Source organism: Xiphophorus maculatus, chromosome 15, assembly GCF_002775205.1.
Source record: "Xiphophorus maculatus strain JP 163 A chromosome 15, X_maculatus-5.0-male, whole genome shotgun sequence".
In the NCBI taxonomy this organism is placed as follows: domain Eukaryota; kingdom Metazoa; phylum Chordata; class Actinopteri; order Cyprinodontiformes; family Poeciliidae; genus Xiphophorus; species Xiphophorus maculatus.
In genome coordinates, this window is record NC_036457.1 from 4,520,598 (window position 1) to 4,543,949 (window position 23,352).

The 23,352-nt window shown below is 48.6% G+C and overlaps 1 protein-coding gene across 6 annotated transcripts; it reads left to right on the forward strand.

Moving 5' to 3' along the window:
* Positions 1-30: 30 nt before the first annotated feature.
* cdc42bpb (CDC42 binding protein kinase beta) lies at positions 31-23,286 on the forward strand. 6 transcript variants are annotated; one of them, XM_023348204.1, is made up of 40 exons: positions 31-216; positions 2,803-2,894; positions 6,439-6,522; positions 6,600-6,695; positions 6,766-6,914; positions 7,000-7,093; positions 8,372-8,572; positions 9,360-9,608; positions 9,690-9,918; positions 10,006-10,113; positions 10,188-10,321; positions 10,544-10,786; positions 11,686-11,796; positions 11,868-12,121; positions 12,192-12,297; positions 12,370-12,494; positions 12,579-12,684; positions 12,880-12,942; positions 13,723-13,871; positions 13,960-14,057; positions 14,124-14,203; positions 14,294-14,338; positions 14,665-14,739; positions 14,817-14,888; positions 15,419-15,524; positions 15,612-15,748; positions 15,859-15,998; positions 16,073-16,154; positions 16,225-16,441; positions 17,069-17,131; positions 17,324-17,565; positions 17,636-17,990; positions 18,771-18,868; positions 18,944-19,028; positions 19,100-19,217; positions 20,062-20,179; positions 20,357-20,587; positions 21,081-21,189; positions 21,294-21,355; positions 22,493-23,286. In XM_023348204.1, the coding sequence occupies exons 1-40, from the start codon at positions 48-50 to the stop codon at positions 22,613-22,615; spliced, it is 5,418 nt and encodes a 1,805-aa protein (XP_023203972.1). In that variant the 5' UTR covers positions 31-47; the 3' UTR covers positions 22,616-23,286. The 6 variants fall into 6 exon arrangements, with proteins under 6 accessions (XP_023203972.1, XP_023203976.1, XP_023203974.1 ...); XM_023348208.1 differs by lacking the exon at positions 20,357-20,587; XM_023348206.1 differs by lacking the exon at positions 14,294-14,338.
* The last annotated feature ends 66 nt before the right edge of the window (positions 23,287-23,352 follow it).

Consider the following 23,352-nt stretch of genomic DNA (forward strand, 5'->3'; position numbering starts at 1 on the left):
GGCGGCGGGAGTCGGATCGGGGGAGCGGAGCGTCCCAGCCGGGTAGGATGTCGGCTCAGGAGCGGCTGCGGCGGCTGGAGGAGCTGCTGCTGGAGCAGAAGGAGGCGGGATGCCTGAGCGTGGAGGCGCTGCTGGACCTGCTGCTCTGCCTCTACACCGAGTGCTCCAACTCCCCGCTGAAGAGGGAGAAGCACATCACCGAGTTCCTGAACTGGGGTAAGAACCGAGACCGGAACCGGCTCTTCTCACTGAACAGGTCTGGACCGGGAACATCTGAGGGGTGATGGATGATCTGGACGGGTTCTGCGGGGCTCTTCCGGTTAGGAAATGACAGGAGCTTTGATGGGAGCTCTGGAAACGATCAGGGATCTGTTCTGGGATCCCTGGGAAATCTGTGGGTGTGGTCCTGGGAGGAAGGAGCAGAAGAACCGCAACTGAGCCTCTAATGATGCCAAGAAGATCCAGAGTCACTGATTTTATGAAGACAAGCTCTAATTCTTCATCTGGATTATTCCAGAAGGTCCAACAAGCTGAGGCCACAGATCAGGCTTTAACTGAGCCAGTACTGATTTCTGGTTTGCTTTAATCTACTGCAGGTCTCATTTTAAAGGGGCGGTGTCACGTTAAAATGCCATCAAAATCAAACCTGCAGTGTTGCTTTCTTCTATGCATGTTTGAGAAATCCTTAAATCTCCATGGCAACCATTCAGCTGTCCAAAACGCCTGGGTGGACCTAGCCCCGCCTTCAAGATGTAGCTCCTCCCCCTCTCAGCTCCTTCAGACTAGCCAGCAGCAATTAGCCACCAGCTGCTGAGCTCATTATAGGAGCTGCTGCTCAAAGCAACGCTGGTAAAAACGTTTAAAGAGTTAATAGAGGAGCCATGTTGGGATGACTTCCTGGAGGCGGAGCTTCAGAAAGAGCAGGAGATTTTAAAGAGACAGAGACCCAATTTCAAGGCATCATGTCATATTTGATGTATGTAGCGTTTTCTGACAACAGAAGGTAACAGTTTCTGAATTATGCTGCAAAATGACACCATCTCTCTGAAAAACAGGTTGCTGCCCCTTTAAAGAGTTTAGAACATAAAAGTCAAATAATCTGCAGGTTTTGTGATTCAACAACATAAAAATGTAAGTTTTTCTGCCCATCGCCAATGAGAGGAGTTGGAGGGGAAGCGGGCTGACCTGGTCCGGGCCTGGTTCTGCTCACAGCCAGAACCAGGCCCGGCTGAGTGTGGAGGCTGCAGCTGCCTGGTGGCCCAGTTTGTCCTGGTTCAGTCTGTCCCTGTTTCAGAGCCTGTCCTGATTTAAATGACCTGGATCCAGGAGCTGCTTAAGGCTCAGATGCTCCGATCAGGTTCTGCTCGGCTCAATTCGGAGGTTTAATGTCCGTTTGAACGAAGCATGAAGACATCAGCAGAATAAATGGACGAAACGATGAGAGCTGCTGTAAAGCAGAACCAGATCTATTCAGAACCAGATTCAGAACTGTTATTATCTGTAGTGGATCTCTTCAGAACAAAGTCAAGTCAGATCCAGTCGTTAAGAGAGTAAAAAAAAATTTTAGTAACACATTTGAGATGTTTGTTTTTTTAGGAAAATGAGAGATTTCCCAGCTGAATGAAGATTTATCAGATTTATATCATCCATTTTCTCCACACAGGATCAAAAATAATATCAACACGTCTGATATTTATCTGCTCTTCATGGCTTTACTGGCACAGAAGGATTTTAATGGCAGTTTAGTGTTTTCAACAGATTTCTGGTTGGATTCAGAAACAAATTCCTCGTTTCCACTCAGTGGTACCGAACGGGTCGGTACGCTGTTTATGGTCCAGCTTTTTGATTGGAGGTGGGATGAATTCTCGTCACACTACAGATGTTGACTTACGAGAGATCGCATCATCTTAGAGGTTCTGGTGGTTCTGTGGACGGGTTGAGTGACGCCAGGAGCTCCGTCCTAACCGGACTGTACCGCTGTCAACTGAAACGAACCCAGTGTGGTACTGGACCGTCCGTTGCTGTACCGCTCAGTGGACATGTCGGTCTGCGTCATCCCTTCCAGAACCGGGTTGGCTCTGTGTTTGGATCATCGTCTTGCTCGGAACCTGTTGGTTGCCACACCATGATGCTTCCTCCAATGTGCTGGACCTCTGTCCAGGTCCAGGTTCTGGTCTCTCTCATCCTGGTTATCCAGTCATTTTGGGTCAAATTGTTGCCGTTCCAGCAGATCACCGGTTCCAAACCTTCATCCAAACTGGCTTCAACATCAAACTTGTTGGACTTTTCTTAAAAACTGGGTCAGAATCCAACTGAGACATTTAACCAATTATTGATGTGGTGTATGTTTACATTTAAACATGAATCATTAAAGGCCCAGATTAACCCGACCTTCCTGCCGATGAAGAGTAGAAACGAGCTGCTGGTCGCCGGGGAAACGCAGACGTTTTTGAAAATGTCTTTAATCTGAAAACAAACTGAGGCTCCATCACGTGTTGCCATGGTGACGCCGCAGAAATCCTTCTCTGAAGGGGATAAAAACTCTGGATCTGGATCGGATCCGTCTGGGAAGTTCTCCAGAACCGGTCTGGGGTCCTGCCTGCGCCCGGTTCTGGTTCTGTGGTTTCTATTCTGGGCTCTGCTTCAGAGCGACCCAGATAAATCTGATCCCAGATCAGATGAATTAAAGATGCTTCAGGGCCGGCGGTCTGCGGGGCCCCAGCGCCTCCAGATCGGGTCGGTTCTGTTGGCCCGGTGTTCTCCAGAACCTTTGAGGTCCGACGTGTGTTTGTGTGTCTGCAGTGAAGCCGTTCACCAGCCGGGTGAAGGACATGCGGCTGAAGAGAGACGACTTCGAGATGCTGAAGGTGATCGGACGAGGAGCCTTCGGGGAGGTAGGACTCCTGATCCGGTTCTACTCTGGTCCGGTTCTGTACCTGTCCGGTTCTACTCTGATCCGGATCTGTCTGGAAGTTGATCCGGTTCTTTGGGTCTGGATAGAAATGGAAAGGAAAAATAAAAGAATGGGAGAATTTTTCTAATTTCCAGACTTTATTTTCTGTCCAGGTCTCTAAAGGTTGTCTCTTTCCTTCTGTGACCTTCATCCCTCCTTCATGTTTTTCTTTCACTCCTACATTCCTCCCTTACATACCTCCTTCTCTCCTTCATTCCCTTCCCTTGCGTCTTTCTTTCAGTCTTGCTATTTTCCTTCCGTTCTCTTATTCCTTCTTTCCTCTGTTTTTTGGAAGCATCCCTCTCTTCTGTCCTTGTTTCCTTTCCTTCCTCATCTTCTTTCTCTCTTCCTTGTGGCCTTTTATCTTTCCTTCGTTTTGCAAACTTCAAACTGAATATATAATTGTTAATAAATATAAATAACTGTATTTAAAAATGTTAACCAGAGGAATAAAAAAAAATCTCTTTCCACTTCCTGATGAAAATCCTAAACTTCCTGAGTGGAAACAGTTTCAAAGCTGAAGCGGCCCGTTTTGGGTCTAAACCTGGTCAGAAGAACCCGGTTTAAAAGTGTTGGTCAGAACCCAGAACCTGGGTCCATGCGCTGCTGGTCAGGCTGGCTGGTGAACTTTGACCCCAGCATGATGTTGTTTGCTTTGGCTGCAGCGCCACAGTGCAGCTGCTGTCAGTCGTAGCGCTGCGATAACGGGCCCAGTCAAAGTCCAGGTCCAGCAGGGAGCCTGGCCTCGGAGCGTAAACACCCAGATGGTTCCGCTGCAGCTAAACAACCCGTTCAAGGTCACCGTTAATAAATGGGAATTTATTAACTTCTCTATTAACATAGATCATCATATGTCAGCTTAAAACCAGCTGCTGTTGCTATGAGTTACGACTCTAAACGTCTGGTCTTCAATATGAAGTCATCCCGACGTTAGCGGGGATGCATCGAGTAAATTCAGCCGACATCAACATCCAGAGTTAATATTTCAACTGATAATTACAGACATTAAATATATTCCTCTATTCTGACCGACCTCCGACCTCTGCTTCAGTTAAACGCTCGCATCACTGTCACATGGCCAAACAAAGGTCACATGACCCAACAGAGGTCACATGGCCAAACAAAGGTCACATGACCCAACAGAGGTCACATGACCGACTCCCTCCCCATCGAAACACAAACGCAGATCGTTCTGGTTTGACCTGTCAGACGATGTTGTGTGAAACATCACAGTAGATGAAAATGGAAACATTCAAAATAACTTCCTCAATTATGTAAAAACATTTTTGTGCTCACTTGTAATTTTTTTGTGGCTTTTATGGGAAAGAGTTGATGCTCTGAGAAGGAAATTTAAACACATTTACCAGATAAATTCAAACGTAGTGAAACGTCTCCAAACACTGGAGCCTTACCAGAGGCACCACACTGAAAAAATTCAAAGTTACTTAGCAACCTCTACTTCCTGTTTATCACAGCCATGTGAAGCTGTGATAACAAGGCAGGATTGATTTGCTCCAACCCAGAAAATGGAAACACAACATTTTCTGTTTTGCAACATTAAAAAAAAATGCTCAAAATTTGCAGGAGAATTGGATGGAAACATGGCTACTGATTGGAATAAAATCAAAAAGTTGATTTAGCTGAAAACTGATTGAACTTCAAATGAAGATAAATCTGAATGTCATCTGCGTACTGATGAATCAAGATGTTTTATTTCCCTCATAAGTCTGGGCAGATGCTGTTTGGCTCAGTTATTAGCATGTTAGCTTAGCAGCGAGGCGTTCTTGTGTTGCTGAGATGCTAGCAGCGTCCTGACTGCCTGGTTCTGGTGAGTCCTGGAGCGTAGAAACGTCACTCTAGATCAGCAGGAAGTTGTCTGGATTCCCTCCTACAGGAAGTCCTTCCTCTTGGCTGTGGGACTTATTGTTTCCATCTCTGAATGACTCCGGGCTGGGATCGGTTCTGATCCGACTGGACTCGTGTTTCTGTCCGTTTCCAGGAGCCGAGTTCAGACGGAGGTCAAAACCTGTAACCAATAGTCACCGAGTTTCTAGAGCAGATCTGAATTTCCTTTGGGTTTGGATTTTATTCCAAATTCCTGAGAATAGGAAGGATGTGGACGGGATGAGATCCAGCAGGAAATGAGAGTTTCCTGCACTTCCTGTTCAGGCTGCAGCGTTCCTCCTTCGCTCGCAGGTTCCTCAGGAACGCTCGCTTGAGCAACCAGCTGATCCACGCTGCTGCTGGTGTGTGTGTGTGTGTGTGTCTGCGCGCGCGTCGCCCACATACCAGAGGAAAGGTGTGCCGCAGCCACACCTGCCCGCCGCCTCGGGACTCAAACACTCGTAGCGCCGTGTTGCTGTGCTTGTGGGGAACGTCCTGAACCGACGGCTTCGGGTCGGTCCTCACAAACACATGCGGAGCAGAGCAGAGCGGGCGTGGCCGGGCCCGCAGCCGTGATCAGGCAGGTATTCCAGGTGTGGCTGCTTTTGTTCAGCCAAAGCTCTTAAAGGTGCAGCTCTGCTCTGGAAGCTCAGTTTAATCCCTAAACAAACTCCATTAAAACTCCTTAATGGGGAAATGAAACCTGAAGCTGCCAAAGGTCAGAAAACAACATGAAGAACAGAAAATACAGTTTCAGTTTGCAGCAACAGCTCAGGTGATTACAAAACGGAACAATTTGGGTCGGGTATGGCTGTGGCAGGATGATGCTGTGGGGGAAACTGTTGAGTTGATAAATACAGAATAATCCTACGTTTTATTTCTTTCTTTAAGATAATCCTGCCTGGTTTTCAGGTTTCATGTTGAAAGAACAAAAATCAACAATCAAATCTTCTGGAAAAGTTAGAAGCTCTAGATGTGGTCAGTTGCTAAACATTTTCACCACAAAATCTGATTTGTTCCGGGAGCGAAGTGTTTATGTCACATTTATCCGACTTTTACATTATAATTGCTGTTAGCTGTTAGCTTTCTTCCTTTGTCTGCTGATCATCCTGTCGCTCTGAACAACTTTACAATCCATCCAGAGTTGGCGGCCATCTTTAAACAGAACAGCACTGTACCGATTCATCAAATGTTTTTAGTTCCCCGATTATTAAAATTCCTCAAGGCAAATTATCTGCCTCAAAGCTTTATTAAATTATGTTTTACTATTTACTCCATGTTTTCAGGCCGGATGATTATTTGCGTTGTGCAACGCTCTCACATCCGCTGAAGCGTTAGAAAAGCTAACAGCTATTAGCATAACACAGAGCGAGCAAACAGCCTCTTTTCCCCAGAAATGTTGAGTTTTCATCAAACATCCAACACAAAGTCTATAAATGGTGAAAAGAGAGAGAGATTATTTATCAAGTTAACTGAAGATGAATGCATCAGTTTAATTTAATCATGGGAATAATTGATTGATTATTGATTACTAAAATAATCAGCTTGTGTTCTACTGAAGCCTTAATCTGGAACATCGTTGGCCGTGTTGACTCTCTCAGGTTGCCGTGGTGAAGATGAAGAACACGGAGCGCGTTTACGCCATGAAGATCCTGAACAAGTGGGAGATGCTGAAGAGAGCCGAGGTGAGTCCAGTCTTCCTCCTCTTCATCACATGTTGCTGCCGTGTTGCCAACGTGTTGCCGGCGTCTCCTCTGTGCAGACGGCGTGTTTCCGGGAGGAACGGGACGTCCTGGTGAAAGGGGACAGTCAGTGGATCACCACTCTGCACTACGCCTTCCAGGATGACAACTTCCTGGTAGGTCCGGTGGATTCTGAACAGCCTGATGTTGCTGAGACTTGTTGATAGACCTGTTGCTGTGCTGCAGTACCTGGTGATGGACTACTACGTGGGCGGAGACCTGCTGACGCTGCTCAGTAAGTTTGAGGACCGTCTCCCTGAAGACATGGCCAGGTTCTACGTGGCAGAGATGGTTCTGGCCATCCACTCCATCCACCAGCAGCAGTACATCCACAGGTAGCTGCTGCCCATTGGAGGAATCGAATGCTGCCCCCTGGTGGAGCCTTCAGGCGCCGTAACAGTCTAAATGCTGCTTTTCCAGAGACATCAAACCGGACAACGTTCTGCTGGACGTCAACGGTCACATCCGGCTGGCCGACTTCGGCTCGTGTCTGCGGATGATGGAGGACGGAACGGTAAGCTACTTCCTGTCGCGCCTGGTTTACAGGAAGTAGGCACCTTTATGCGAAGCATTCTAATGTTAGGAAGGTAGAAGCTTAAATGTTGCCTTTAAGACCATCGTCAGTTTTCTTTGGTAGTGAATTCACTGCCGTCATTCTTTAGACCTCATGCTGACAAACTGTTCAATACTTCATCATAGCCTACAGCTGGTTGATACCTGGTGTCCACATGTCCTTAAAAAGTCTTAAATGCATGTATCTAATATTAAGGCCTTAAATTAAGACTGTTAATAGAAAAAAACAAGTCGGCCTTAAACAATCACACGTCTTAAATTTTGTCTTGGTTGGACAGTTTAGTTTTTTTCTTTCAGGCAAAAGTTTGAGTCGACATCTTTATTTCAGACAGTTGATGCTAATGCTAACTAGCGGCTAGGAACTGGCCAAGTGGACATTTGGAGACTCCGACTTTGTGAGGGACGGGGGGGAGATGGAGAGGACATTTATCGCCACTTTGCAGGTTGAAGTAGAAAGTCTTAAATTGAATTAATAACAATTTTAAAAAGCCTTAAAAACCTGCAGAAATATTTTAATAAGCAGGATAAATGTGGAATGCATGTGACTGGACTGAAATGATTTGTGAACTGAACTGGTCATGCATTCCACATTGTGAGGAATGAGACAAGACTCAGCAAGTTCCTATCTGAACAGGAGGAAAGCCTATCGCTCCACACAAACAGCAAACAGAAAAGATCCGGATGTTTAAATAAAATAAATTTAAATCAGATTTTAAATTGATCCCATCCTGATTCTGTTTATAAAACCCGATGGTGTTTCCTTTCCAGGCCTGGTTTGGAGGAACCAACAGGTTCTGCCCAGGTTCTGGCAGTTTGTTCCTGATCCCACGAGATTTTAATAAAGTCAACAGGAAGCCGATTCGTTTTTACAGTGAAGGGATTCACTCAGAGCAGGGACCTGGAAAGTCTGGGAACACCTGGAAACGCATTCCAGGATTTTCCATGACTGGAAATCAGAATTAAAAGAAGATTCAGTCTGGAAAAACGAAAAGATCCGTAAATATCTGGAAATATCCATCATTCCTCCCTCCCTCCCTCCCTTTCTTCCTCCCTTCCTTCTTTCCTTGTCTCCTGTAGCCTGACTCAGACCCGTGTCGTTCTGATCGGGTCAGTTCGGTTGATTTCTCTGCAGCTGAACTTCAGAAAGAAAGAAAAGATGTAATTTAATTGTGACCCTTCAGAATAAAAGCCTGTGTATCCTGTTGCGTGTGCGCTGCAGGTGCAGTCGTCTGTTGCCGTGGGAACCCCGGACTACATTTCCCCAGAGATCCTGCAGGCGATGGAGGACGGGATGGGCCGCTACGGGCCGGAGTGCGACTGGTGGTCGCTGGGCGTCTGCATGTACGAGATGCTGTACGGAGAGACGCCGTTCTACGCCGAGTCACTGGTGGAAACCTACGGCAAGATCATGAACCACGAGGTCAGAACCGGAACCAGAACCGCTGAGCCGGCAGAGATCCAGGCAGAATGTTCCTGATGTCAGAAAGTTTGTTTTGATCCGAACCTCAGAGGAGAAACTGACAAACTGAAGGAAACGAACAACGAGACACGGCTAGGATCCTCTCCTTACTGCACATCCTTCCTTCCTTCCCTACTTTTCTTTCCTTGCCTCCTCTCCTTCTTTCCTTGATACCTTTCCTTCTTCACTCCTTTCTCTGCTCTTTCTTTCTTTTTTCCGTCCTTGCAAACTTTCTGTTCTTCTTTTTTTACTTTTCCTTCCTTCACAGCGAGCAAGATTTGTTCCAGCGACTAACTCGCTCGCTCTCTGGTTGCCTAGCAACAGCCTGTCTTGCGCAGCAGCAGTTTCAGGTTTCTCCATCGGGTCTAATAGCTGCTTGAAATAAAAACGGTGTGAAATGAAAGCTGGCTGAAACAGGAAGTGACACGCCACCAGTTTGGCTGGATGTCGGATATCTAAAAATAAAACTAATCAATAATAATTTGATAATTATTGACCCGTATTATGATTAGTATTGTGTTATTCAGCCATGTTGCCCAGCTCCATCTTCTACTCTTCCTTCCTTTGTGAACCCAGAATGTAATCAGATTACTCTGGCTGGAGTCTTGCTGCCGTTTCCAGGTTACGGTTCGTCTCCAGACTCCTGTCCTACTTCCTGTCCTCTAAATGGGAGCGTGTCCCTCAGTGGACGGACGTCTCTCTCTCTCTTTGCTCGTCCCCCGGTCCTGACTTCCTGTCTGTTTTCCAGGAGCGTTTCCAGTTCCCCTCCCATGTGGCCGACGTCTCTGAAGACGCCAAGGATCTGATCCAGCGGCTGCTCTGCTCCCGGGACCGCCGGCTGGGCCTCAATGGCATCTCAGATTTCAAGGGCCACGCCTTCTTCAGCAGCATCGACTGGGACAACATCCGCTCCGCCGAGGCGCCATACATCCCCGACGTCTCCTCGCCCACCGACACCTCCAACTTCGACGTGGACGATGACGTCCTGAAGAACCCGGTGAGGCCCGGACCGCACCGGACCTGAATCAGAACTTGTAGTCATCCTCCGCTGCTCCTTCACGGCTCTGTTTGTCTTCAGGACATCGGACCGCCGGTGTCTCACACCGGCTTCACCGGCCAGCACCTCCCCTTCGTCGGCTTCACCTTCACCACCAACAGCTGCTTCTCGGACCGCAGCGCGGTTGGCCAGGCGGCACCGGGGGTCCGAACGGAGCCGGACGGCGGCGGCGGCTCGGAGGTGGAGGCGTTTGAGAAGAGGATCCGCCGCCTGGAGCAGGAGAAGCAGGAGCTCAACCGCAAACTGCAAGGTGGGCAAACGCCTGGGGAAGGAACCGGCTGGTTCCGGTCCTGACCCGGTCCGTCTCTGACCCTGACCCGGTCCTCTGACCCCTCAGAGTCCACCCAGGCCCTCCAGGCTCCGGCGCGGGGAGGAACTCTGACCCGGGACAAAGAGATCAAGAAGCTGAACGAGGAAATCGACCGGCTCAAGAAGAAGCTGGCAGGTCAGTGAGTCGGTCCGGTTCCGGCCTCTGTCGGCCCGGTACCGATCCTGACCCGTTCTCCTGTGATGTGGCAGACTCTGATAGGCTGGAGCACCAGCTGGAGGAGGCCGTCACGCTCAGGCAGGACTACGAAAGCTCCGCCTCCAAGATGAAAGCCCTGGAGAAGCAGGTGAAATCCCTGAGGCAGGAGAAGGACGACATCCACAAGGTAAGCGTCCCCCTGTCCCCTCCGTCTCCCCTCCATTCTCCACGTCCTCCGTCTCCCCTCCGTTCTCCACGTCCGCCCTGTCCCCTCCGTCTCCCCTCCATTCTCCACGTCCGCCCTGTCCCCTCCGTCTCCCCTCTGTTCTCCACGTCCCCTTTGTCCTCTCCATCTCCCCCCCGTCCCTCACAAAGTCGGAGTCTCCAAATCTCCTCTCCCTCCGAGCAGCAGCTGGCCGACTCCCTGGAGCGTCTGCGCAGCCAGACCAAGGAGCTGAAGGAGGCGCACTCCCAGAGGAAGCTGGCCCTGCAGGAGTTCTCGGAGCTGTCGGAGCGGATGGCCGAGCTGCGCTCCTCCAAGCAGCGCCTGTCCCGCCAGCTGAGGGACAAGGAGGAGGAGATGGACGCGCTCATGCAGAAGATGGACGCCCTGAGACAGGAGATCCGCAAGACAGAGAAGAACCGCAAGGAGGTGAGGAAGGCTCAATGAAACTCTTCAAAATAAAAGACTTATTACTAGAGAAGCTTCCTGCAGATTGCCAGGAAAACCTGGGACTCTTAAAGTCTAATTTTGTGTCATATTGGTAAATGTTGCTGTTGACACTGAAAGTGAAATCCTGAATTAGCTCTGGTCATCACACTCTCCACTTCTTACTGACAAACACAACACTTCGTCTACACAAGCCTGCTCTGTTTGATTAGTAGAATTAATTGGAATTGATGGAAATCTTTCTTGGTAATAATCTGGTTTATCTTTGAGTTTTCAGTCATATTTCTTGGTGTGCAAATTCATTTTCAGACCAAATATGACAAAAGATTGATCGTCTTTAAGCTTCAGTTACTTTCCACAGCCACCAGAGGGAGACATACTTCATTCATTTCCACATTGAAGGGACTTTTCTGTTGAACTTTGACATCTGAAGTGTTAAATATTGTGAGAATATTTTTGTCCCACGTCAGAAAGTGAAACTCTCATTCATCCCACACTCTGACACATTTCCAGCCTTTATTTCTTATCACTTTCATAATTCTGACTTACAGGAAATGAAAAGCCAGAATTTAGTGTCTCAGAAAATTACAATACCACAGATCAAAGTCAAAATACTTTAAAAAATCTGGGAACCTGTCTGGGAACAACCAGTTTCTGTAGCAACGACCTTTTGTGTCTTTTTCTCCTCCAGCCAGCCCATATTACTAATAACATTATTATTAATATTATTATTATGGGTTTTAAGGACTGTCTGTGAGCCACAATCATCAAAATGACACAAACTATTGAAGTCTTCCAGATGTTCCTGTATTTATTCTTATTCATGTTTTACTCCTTAAGCAGCTATCCTTTCACAATAAAAGCCTTTGTTTGTGTGCCAGCTGGAGGCTCAGCTGGACGAGGCGAAGGCGGAGGCATCGAAGGAGAGGAAGCTGAGGGAGAACAGCGAAGTTTACTCCAAACAGCTGGAGACGGAGCTGCAGAGCCTGAAGGTGGGACCAGAACCGGAACCAGAACCAGAGAGTTCCCTGCAGCAGCCCAGTCACCGTGGTTCTGTTTGCAGTCCCAGCAGGGCCGAGGAGCTGCGGGCGGCGGCGGTGGCGGCGCGGAGTCCCAGCAGGAGCTGTCCCGGCTGAAGGCGGAGCTGGATAAGAAGGTTCTGTTCTACGAGGAGGAGCTGCTCCGGAAGGACTCGGCCCACTCCGGCGAGATCAAAACGCTCCGCAAGGACCTGCAGGAGTCAGAGGGGGCGCTGCTCACCGCCAACAAGGAGCTGCTGCAGCTCAGGGACAAGCTGGACAAAGCCAACAGGAACAGGTGGGTTCCGCAGACCGGACCGGGTCGGGACGGGACCGGGTTCTGACCCGGTGTGTGTGTGGCTCTACAGGCAGAACGAGATGGAAGACATCATCGCTGCGCTGAAGGAGAAAATCGAGCGAGAGAAGAGCATGCTGACTGAAGAGAACCGCAAGCTAACGACCGAGAATGACAGGGTGAGCCGACCCGTCCAGAACCAGAGAGTGTTAATGTGAGAAATGCCGATCTAATCGGATCTCCTCCTGCAGCTGTGTTCGTTCGTGGAAACCCTGACGGCTAACAACCGGCAGCTGGAGGACGACCTGCATTACCTGTCCTCCAAGAAGGAGAGCGTGGCGCACTGGGAGGCTCAGATCGCAGAGATCATCCAGTGGTGATTGGCTGACCCATCAGAACCGCCTCCTCCGGCCACCAGGGGGCGCCGCGCGCTCACAGCCGCTGTTTCCTCTCTGCTCAGGGTCAGCGATGAGAAGGACGCCCGCGGCTACCTGCAGGCGCTGGCCACCAAGATGACGGAGGAGCTGGAGACGCTGCGCAGCTCCAGCCTGGGAGCCCGACCTCTGGTAACCCAAACTCCCTCAGAACCGGGTCAGGTCTCTGGTTCCTGGGAACCTTCAGCACCGGCCCTCGTTTTGAAAGCTTAAACATGTTCACTTCAGCAACATAGAGGCTTTTATTGTAAAGGAGTGTGTTAATGTTGCGGTCCGACCCGTTGTAGCTCCTCAGTGTTGGTTCTGTTTTCTGACTCGATCTGGCAGCCTGAGTCAGGAGTGGCCACGCCCCCTAGGAAGCCCTGGCCTCCTATTGGTGGAGACAGGATGGTGAGTGTTGGGCCATGAAGGAGTCGCTCCGCCTCATCTGTAGGACGTTTGCATGGCTAGCAGCATGTGGACCATCAACAGAACCAGTTCAAGGTTCTGGACCCGACTGAAGGAGTTTCTGAACTGGAACTGATCCAAGATCATTCCAGTTCTGGGCACCATTTGTTCTGCTAGCTCCAGCTAATGCTAAAGCAGATGGGCCAACATAGCATTAAGCTAACTCTAAAGAACTACATCAATATGTTATTTAGTTGAAGCTAATGCTAATTGATTACACAACATAGTATTTAGCTGAAGCTAATGCTAAAGAGCTACTTCACCATGGTTTCTAGCTAAGGTAAATGCTAACATGCTGTGCCAATGTGGTATTTAGCTGAAGCTAACACTAAACAGGAATATAAATGACTTAACTACTTCAAAGCTTCAAAACAGATAAACTTTATTCAACTGAAACTTTACAAAACAGCGACATAAATTAATAAATTAGCGCTTTAGATTTAATATAGCGGAAGCTAAGCGCGCTAGGCTACTGAAGGTTGCTGGTTTGTAGACGTTGCTGTTAGTATTTGGTTTTAAAGTTTCTGGTTGTTTGAAATCAGGGTCAGAGTGAAATCAGTGATTTTTATGAAGCGTTTTCAATCTTCCTGTCCTGAAATGTGTTCATCACATGCTTCCTCACTGTGTGCTTCATGGGCTGCTCTTACTGGCTGCTGTTCTGTGCTCATGATGCAGCTGCTGCAGTTTCATCCTGCTGTGTTCGGTTCCTCCGTCCCGCTGCAGGACCCGCTGTGGAAGGTCCGCCGCAGCCAGAAGCTGGACATGTCGGCCCGTCTGGAGCTGCAGTCGGCTCTGGACGCCGAGCTGAAGGCCAAGCAGATGGTCCAGGAGGAGCTGCGCAAAGTCAAGGCTGCCAACATCAACCTGGAGAGGTCAGGGGTCACTTCGGCTCAGGCTTAGAAGGGAATGTTGTGTTGCTAGGCGCTGCCGCCTCATACACCTTTGTCTGTCCGCCCGCAGTAAGCTGAAGGAGTCTGAGGAGAAGAGGCAGGAGGTGGTGGAGCAGGTGGAGGGTCTGAAGAAGGAGGTGGAGGAGAGCCGCTCCCGCTCCGACAAAGGTCAGGAATCTGTCCTGGACGCCGACCCAGACCCGGTTCTGTGTTTAACTCGTTGTGTCTCTGCAGGCCTGAAGCTCCCAGACTTCCAGGACTCCATGTTCGATTACTTCAACACGTCTCCTCTGGTTCCGGACCTCACCTTCAGGGTGAGTTTGCTCGCCATGCTCTGACCAATCACAGCGCCAGCAGGTCTGATGACTAAATGACTGTTGCTTGTGTCTCTCTGTGACCTGGAGGCGTCACTTTGCTCCGCCTCCTCACTGCTCGCCCTTTGGGAAGAAGTAAGTTTTTCCCGGCAGGGCAGGTCCCTCGGCGTTCCTCCACCCATTCCAACGGTCCTCCATCGCCCCCTAGCGGTCACATCTAACCTCAATCATAGCTGCTCACTAATGACATGGAAGACCTCAGAGTGGACACACCCACTTCACATAGTCCCTCCCACTGATTAAGCCCCTCCCACACATGAAGGTCCTCGTAGCTGTGTTCTTGTCTTCGTCTCTGTGGATTCGTCTTCATCAGCCTGTAGTCGGAGCAGAACGATCAGAACCAAAGTCCTGATCAACCGGAACCGCTCTCACGACTAAAACTCATTCTCTGTCGTTTTCAGACGGGAGATTTAGACTCCACCCCCGAGAAGTCGCTCCCCACGCCGCCTTCCCGATCCTCCGCCTCTGAGACTGAGGTCATCCACCCACAGTTCCAGCATCTGGAGGTTTGTGGTTGTAGAAGTTTGTTTACCGGCTCGGTTTGTGTCAACAGGACGGAAAAACGGCATCGGTTCCCGAAAGCCCCTCCCCCATCTTACAGAGCTCAGCGCTGGCTACACTCAAGGTACGCCGCCGCCTCTGATTGGTTTCTAACGACTCAACTCAAACTCAGTCAGTCAGACTTTGTTTGTAATTTAAGTTGGTTTTGATCAGGTTTTGTTTCCTGAGATTTGAGGCTGTTTTGTTCATTTCCGCCTCTGAATGGAGTTTCATCACCAGGAGGTTCATAGATAAAATATATCATAACACTGAAACAGTCTGGATCATTTTTTTTCAACCTGTTCTTCAGGAAACTCTCACATCTCTTCTTCTTTCACCAGGCGTTCCTCAGGGCTCTGCTCTCAGGAATCTCATCTTTGAATTCCATCTTTTGTAGATAAATCACATTTCACTCTTCGCTGGTGACATTTAGATTTATTTTCCCAAAAACCAAGAACCCTTGTCTTTCTGAAACATTTATTGATTTGTCTTAATGACACTAATCCAGATTTTTGGGATTGTTTGAACCGCTCTAAATGATTACAGTAAAATCTGGATCAGGTTTTTCTGGTTAAAACTCTTTGACTCTTTATGAAATGTTTCCTGTGTTTCCAGCCCAAAGCTCACCAGCTGAGCATCAAAACGTTCTCGAGCCCCACGCTTTGCTCCCACTGCACCTCCCTGATGGTGGGCCTCAGTCGCCAGGGATACGCCTGCGAAGGTAAACGTTTCTGCGGTTTCATCCAGTGCAGAATCTGCTCGGTGTGTTGCTCGTCTCGGTATTGATGGGTTCTCCATGCGTCTCCAGTCTGCTCCTTCATCTGCCATGTGGCCTGTAAAGACCACGCCCCCCTGCTGTGCCCCATCCCGGCGGATCAGGCCAAGAGGCCACAGGGCATCGACGTCCAGAGGGGCATCGGCACCGCCTACAAGGGCTACGTCCGGGTAAGGCTGCTGGCCTCCAGCAAAGCGGCTCTTCACTTCTTCGTCTTCTCCTGAGGTTCAGACGAAGCGGCCATGGCTTCAGATTCTCTTGCTCCGTTTTGTTGTTTCAGATCCCGAAGCCCAGCGGCGTGAAGAAGGGCTGGCAGCGAGCGTTTGCTGTGGTGTCGGACTGCAAACTGTTTCTCTACGACATTCCAGAGGGGAAGTCCACCCAGCCGGGCGTGGTGGCCAGTCTGGTCCTGGACCTCAGGTGAACTCAGGGCCAGAAGGTTAATCACTGGAAGATGGATGTCCGTGTTTATTTAATGTTGGGGTTTGTTTCAGAGATGAAGATCTGTCCGTCAGCTCTGTGTTGGCGTCTGACGTAATCCACGCTACCAGGAAGGACATCCCCTGCATCTTCAGGGTAGGAAACCCCGCCTCCTGCGGCGCTCGGCCTCCTACCGGCCGCCGCATCCTTACTGTCGCTGATGCAGGTGACGTCGTCGCAGCTGAGCTCGCAGTTCTCCTCGGTGTCGCTGCTGGTGCTGGCGGAGAGCGAGGAGGAGAAGAAGAAGTGGGTCCGGGTTCTGGAGAGTCTGCAGAACATCCTGACCAAGAACCAGCTGAAGAACCAGCAGGTCCACATCCTGCATGAGGCTTACGACGCCTCGCTGCCCCTCATCAAGACGGCACTGTGCGCCGCTGTCCTGGGTCAGTACCGGCCACGGTCAGAACCACGGGTCTGTGGTTCTGTTCTGGTCACTCAGTTCTTTTTCAGTCTGGTTATGGACTTTTCCTCTTGTTAAACCACAAATTTTTGTTTTCTTGGCCTTTTGTGTTTACAAATACAAAATATTCAAAGTATTGCATTATTTGGTCCAAAACATTTATAAAAAACATTTTTTACAAATAAAAATCTGAGAAATTGTCCTTTAATTATTAGTTTTAATTATCTGAACTTTAGTACCTGAAATCTGAATTAAAGTTTCTTTTTATGCTGATGACATGTTACTGTAATAAAACAGGAATAAAGTAATAAAACAATAAAGTCATTAACACAATTGTAAAAATATGAGAAGCCGTGATAAACTACAATAGTTGTATCAACAGGATAAAGTCATAATAGTTATTAAAGTATAAGAATAAAGTTGTAAAACCCTGAATAAAGTAACTGCAGTATTCTAAATATGAAGTTTCTCTTTATGCTGATGACATTTTGCTGTTTATTCAAAATCCCCAAATTTCTTTGCTACAAGGTAGTAAAAGTTTGATATATAAACTAAATAAACTAAATCTTTCTTCAGATCTTTGGTCCATTTCTGTGTTTTCTCTGTGCAGATCGGGAGAGGATCGCTCTGGGAACAGAAGACGGGTTGTTCATCGTCGAGGTTACAAGAGACGGTGAGTCAGAGACGGACCGTCGTTTCAGAAATGCAGGAAAAAACAGAACATGAAGAAACTTTAGAGCAGAAACCAGAAGAAACCAGAACTGGGTCGGATTCTGACATCCAGAGCTTAGAACCAAACAGAACCAGCAACGGAACCCCGAGGGGCTCTGGGAGGCGGGTTCTGATGGTTCTGTCTGTGTTGCAGTCATCGTCCGGGCCGCTGACAGTAAGAAGGTTTATCAGATCGAACTCATTCCCAAGGAGAAGATGGTGGCTCTGCTGTGCGGCCGGAACCGGCAGGTCCACCTTTACCCGTCGGGGGTTCTGGATGGGGCGGAGTCGTCCTTCGACACCAAGCTGGCAGAGACCAAGAACTGCCAGGTTCTGACCACCGGGCTGCTCCGACCCGGAGGCCCCGCCTGCCTGCTGGCCGCCGCCAAGCGCCAGGTCAGAGACATCAACGCCGCCGGCCCGGTCCGGTCCGGCCCGGTTCTAAACCCTTGGTTCCGCCCCGCAGGTCCAGTGCTACGAGATCAGCCGGGCGAAGCCGTACCACAAGAAGCTGTGGGAGGTTCAGGCGCCGGGCACGGTCCAGTGGCTGGGCATGCTGCGGGACCGGCTGTGCGTGGGATACTCGTCCGGCTTCGCCCTGCTGGCGCTGCAGGGCGAGTCGTCGCCCATCAGCCTGGTGAACCCGGCCGACCCGTCCCTAGCCTTCCTGGCCCAGCAGCCCATGGACGCGCTGCACGCCCTGGAGGTCGGCGCCGCCGAGGTTCTGCTCTGCTTCAGCCAGCTGGGCCTCTATGTGGACGGGCAGGGCCGGCGCTCCCGGACCCAGGAGCTGATGTGGCCCGCGGCGCCGCTGGCCTGCTGTAGGTCACCCTGATGGTGATGGTGATGATGATGTCACCAGAACTAATGATGTTGTTACGAGAAACCATTATGTTGCTCTTTTCAGACCATTTTCCAGTAATTTAACAGTAATAGCATAATAATAATAACATTATCAAAGATCAATAAACTTTAAATTATGATGAATTTTTAATACTTTAAAGATTCAAAGTAAATAAACAAACTGAATGATGAAGCTCCTGGAAACAGTTTTATCCTAAGAACAAACGACCAAATCACCAAACTAAATACTTTATCATCCAGGTAGAAAAATGATAAATGAATCAAATGGAAATTATTGATCTGGTTGTAATTCATCATGCTGTTTATTGATTTATTGCTTTTTGTAACAGGCCTGTTGCTGCTCTTACTGATAAAACCCGTTCAAATATTAATAGCTGTGTGCTTCCAATAAGTAAAATGAAATATTAATGAACATCTTTTCACATCCATCCGTTCCTCCAGCAGTTCAGAATCGATTTTCTGACGATAATTTAGAAATATTGGCAAGTCATTTTGCAGGATACTGACTGTAAATATGATTCCTGCTGGACAGCAGCTTCACATTTAAATGTTCACACATAAAAAGATTAAAAGTTACAAAATAACTAATAATACACGGCACAGGACTATAACAGGAAGTTCTTTACAGTTATTAGAAACAAGAATACTGTGATCCTGTGCAGCAGAGTGAGAATCAGTGAGACATGGTGGTGGGGGTATCATGCTGTGGGATCGTTTCATTTATTTTTGATCTTTAGGTTCGAACTCGTCCCACCTGACGGTTTACAGCGAGTACGGAGTGGACGTGTTCGACATCCACACCACCGAATGGGTCCAGACCATCTCCCTGCGCAAGGTAACCAATCAGAGCTCGGCTCAGCCAGCCAATCAGGGCTCAGCCAATCAGCGCTGACCGTGTCTCTCTCCCCAGTTCCGCCCCCTGAACGCTGAAGGAACGCTGAACCTGCTGAGCTCAGAGCCGCCTCGCCTGGTTTACTTCAGCAACGCCTCCTCAGGTACAAACACAGAACCAGAACCAGAACCTGGACCGGAACCGGAACCGGCTGACGGTTCTCTGTCTTGGCAGAGGGAGACCTCACCATCCCGGAGACGTCGGACCACAGCAGGAAGCTGATGGTTCGGACTCGCAGCAAGAGGAAGTTTCTGTTTAAGGTTCCAGAAGAGGAGCGGCTCCAGCAGAGGAGGTGAGTCGGATCCTCAGAACCGGGAAAAGCTTGAATTGATTGATTGATTGATTGATTGATTAGTTCCCTCTGATGATCTCTGTCTGCACCAAGTGTTGAGCCGTAATCTGACAAAATGGTCGTCAGGTTTTTCCATCATTTAATTAAAAACAGTATGGAGTTAAAGCCACGGCAGCAATTAGTGAGCTACAGAGAAACTTCCTCTGCTGTGATTTCATCACCGTTCAGAAAATGAACGAGTGAGGAAGATGATCGTATTTAAGCCCCGCCCCTCTGCTTCCTGTTAAGTTGATCGTATTTAAGCCCCACCCCTCTGCTTCCTGTTAAGCTGGTCGTATTTAAGCCCCACCCCTCTGCTTCCTGTTAAGCTGGTCGTATTTAAGCCCCACCCCTCTGCTTCCTGTTAAGCCAGGGGTGTCAAACTCCAGTCCTCAAGGGCCGGTGTCCTGCAGTTTTTATAAGTGCCACAGGTACAAAACACTGGAATGAAATGGCTTAATGACCTCCTCCTTGTGTAGATCAGTTCTCCAGAGCCTTGCTAATGACCCAATTATTCCATTCAGGTGTGGTGCAGCAAAGGCACAACTAAAAGTTGCAGGACGCCGGCCCTTGAGGACTGGAGTTTGACACCTGTGTGTTAAGCTGATCGTATTTAAGCTCCGCCCCTCTGCTTCCTGTTAAGCTGATCGTATTTAAGCCCCGCCCCTCTGCTTCCTGTTAAGCTGGTCGTATTTAAGCCCCGCCCCTCTGCTTCCTGTTAAGCTGATCATATTTAAGCCCCGCCCCTCTGCTTCCTGTTAAGCTGATCGTATTTAAGCCCCGCCCCTCTGCTTCCTGTCGTCAGGGAGATGCTGAGGGACCCGGAGCTCCGATCCAAGATGATTTCCAACCCGACCAACTTCAACCACGTGGCCCACATGGGACCGGGAGACGGCATGCAGGTCCTGATGGACCTCCCCCTGGTAACGCCTCTTCCTCCTCTTTCTCCTCTTCTTCCTCTTCTCCCTCTTCTTCCTCCTCCTCCTCCTCCTCTTCCTCCCTGCATGGCATGTTCTCCTCTCACAACTCTGGTCATCACTGACTCCTCCTCTCTTCTTTCCTTCCTCCTCTTCCTCCTCCTCCTCTTCCTCTCTGTTCAGGTCGGTGACCTCACCTCCCTCTCTCCCTCCCCGTCTCCTTCTCCCTCCTCCTCTTCCTCCCGTCACACCCTCATCTCCCCCCCCTCCAACTTTGAGCACATCTATCACATGACGTCGGCATCGGCCGGCGCCTTCTTGCAGAAGGAGGCCTCCTCTTCCTCTTCCTCCCAGCAGAGCCTCCTGCAGCCTTCCTCCTCCTCCTCCTCTCCCTCCATCTCCTCTCTGGGAAGGGTAGGCAGCTGCTCTCTTTCTCCTGCAGCTTCAGGAAAACAACAAACTCAGATTTCCTACTGATTGAAGGTGACTTGAACGCAGCGGCCTGATTTGTACCTGCTGCAGCGTTCGCTGGGTCGCCGTAGCAACAGGGTCGAAGGACTGAGCTGTGCTCCGGTTCTGAACCTGTTCACCTCAAAACGACCCAGAATTTGGTTCATCTGTTTTTCAAATTTATGGGATTTAAAAATGTACATATTTTACTTAATTTGGCCAATTAAGGCTGAGTTTAATAGAATAAAATGATTTTAACAGAGATTTTATCAAAACATTAATGTCGCTGAAATATAAAAATCCATGGAAACAGATCAAATTATTGCGATTTTGTTGCCTTTATATTTAAATCTTATTTTTACTCTGCTCCAGCAGCACCAGATTAATAATCCAGATTATTAATATTTAACTGAGCGCTGTCTGGTCGGTCAAGGCGTCTCTTTGGTTCTGTGTTCAGAGTGTGATGCCCTCCGCCCAGGACGACCCAATCAGAGACAAGCCCCGCCCACTGTCCAGCATCTCCCGGCAACACAGGAGCAAGTCGCACATTACGCGCACGGCTTCAGGTGAAAACCTGCCGGGTTGGCCCGGCAACGCAAAGTAAAATAACAACCAGGAGTTGCGTTGCTCAGCTGTGCTGCGTTGCTCATGTTTGTGTTTGTTGGTCCAGATTTCAGTTCCGGAGCTTCAACACGCGGCGCCTGTGAGCCGGACCTGGACCTGGACCGAGAGGTAAAACACCGCCGGCTTCCTTTAAAGGCGGGGGTGTCCAAAGTGCGGCTCGTGGGCCGTTTGTGGCCCTCTGAAGGGTTTTAAGTGGCCCAACAAAACATCTGTTTTTAATTGTTTAGGATGAGATTTTCAGACAAAATGTTGGACACAACAATTTATTTATTAATCAGGTTTCACAAACATCCAGCAACCTTTCCTCAAAAGTTTATTTTCTCTGAGTTAGTTGATTAGTACAGGAAGTAGTTTAGAAGACGGAGTTTACTCCAAAACAGAAACAATCAAACCAAAAACTTAGAATCCTCTCCTGTAACAGTGCAGACATCCAAGACATTGTTTATGTTTTTTATATTCTGTGATTTTCAGTTTTGGGCACTAAAAAGTTAACTCCGCTAGCCTAGCCTAAAGCACTAGCCGTAAACATTAGCTCCTCTTTTGGTATATTTTTGGAAAAGTGACTCAGTTGCTCATACCTTGTATTTGGATCTGGTTTTTATATTTTAGTAACTTTTGCCCCTTTGCAGAACAATAACGTCTGTTTCTATTCTACATATTATTTAGCGGAAGCTATTGTGCCAAATTTAACCCACCATGTGTCACTGACAAATGAGTTCCAGCATATCGCCCTCTACAGGATCAGATCTGTCATTACACGCCTACAGGAAGTGGTTCTTTGCTCTTTCACTCCTGGTTTCAGTTATTTAGCTGTTCAGTTTTGCTAACTCTGTTGCTAATTTAGCATAATTAACTACAGTAAACATGAAGGACATCAGGAGATTTTAAACTGTTGCATTCTGGGTAGAAAATATGACAGGAAATGGAACTGCTCAGCACAGACTTCAAAATAAGAGCATGAATATAAACTTTATTCAAAGTTTACAAAACTTTAAAATTTATCTGGAAAAATTAATTTACATAAAGCTAAGTGAATGTTTTCAAAGTTAGCAAAACCGCTAGAACGCTAAGCTAAAAAGTGACGTTAGCAGGTTAGCGGTAGAGTGTCCATTTCTAAAACTCAGTTTATTATTGAGTGAATTTTTCCTGTGATGATTTTGTGCCTCATGGCTGAAAGTTTGTACACCCTGATTCTCACATTCCCTCCATTTACACTCTCTCTCTCTCTCGCCCTCGCTCGCCCAGCCGGACTCGGACTCCACCAAGCACTCGACCCCCTCCAACAGCTCCAACCCCAGCAGCCCCCCCAGCCCCAACTCCCCCCACCGCAGCCAGCTCACCCTGGACGGCCTGGAACTGGAGCCCTAAGCCCCGCCCCTTGCACACGTTAGGCCCCGCCCACCCCCATGTATTTTGGGGGTGGGGCTTATCGAACAGACTGAAGACTGGGAGTTTAGCTTTTACTTTGAGGATTTTATCATGACAGAGTGAGTCTGAGGTTACTGCTGCTTTTACCTGCTGGGTAGCCCCGCCCCTTCCCCGGTTTTACCTGGATGGATTTTACCTGCTGGGTAGCCCCGCCCCTTCCCCGGTTTTACCTGGATGGATTTTACCTGCTGGGTAGCCCCGCCCCCCGCCCCGGTTCGACGGCCCTGGGACCAGTCACTTCCTGTTCTTCCTCGTCTGTATTAAAAACACTTTCCATGCGTTAGCCGCTCAGACGGACGGGAGGTCTCACTCTGAGGAAAAAAAGAAAAACACTGTATTAATTATTTTAAAGTTTTGTTAAGCTTGCACATCATCATCATCATCGTCGTTGTTGTAGGAGAAAAATAATTTTGATTTGTAAATGATGATCTTTACTCTTCCCCCCCTCACCACCTTTAATCTGACTCCGCCCCCTGGCTCCGGACGGGTATTGGGGGCGGAGTCACACCTGGACACTACTGCTTTTACTTCTTCCAGAATCAGTTAAAGAATATTTGTAATGATGAAATGTTTAGCAGCCAAAAACCACAATAAAGAACCAGAGAGTCTGAGTGAGTCTCACCTGTACAGGTAACCGATCCGTCAGAAACATTTAGAAACAAACTACTCTGCACCTG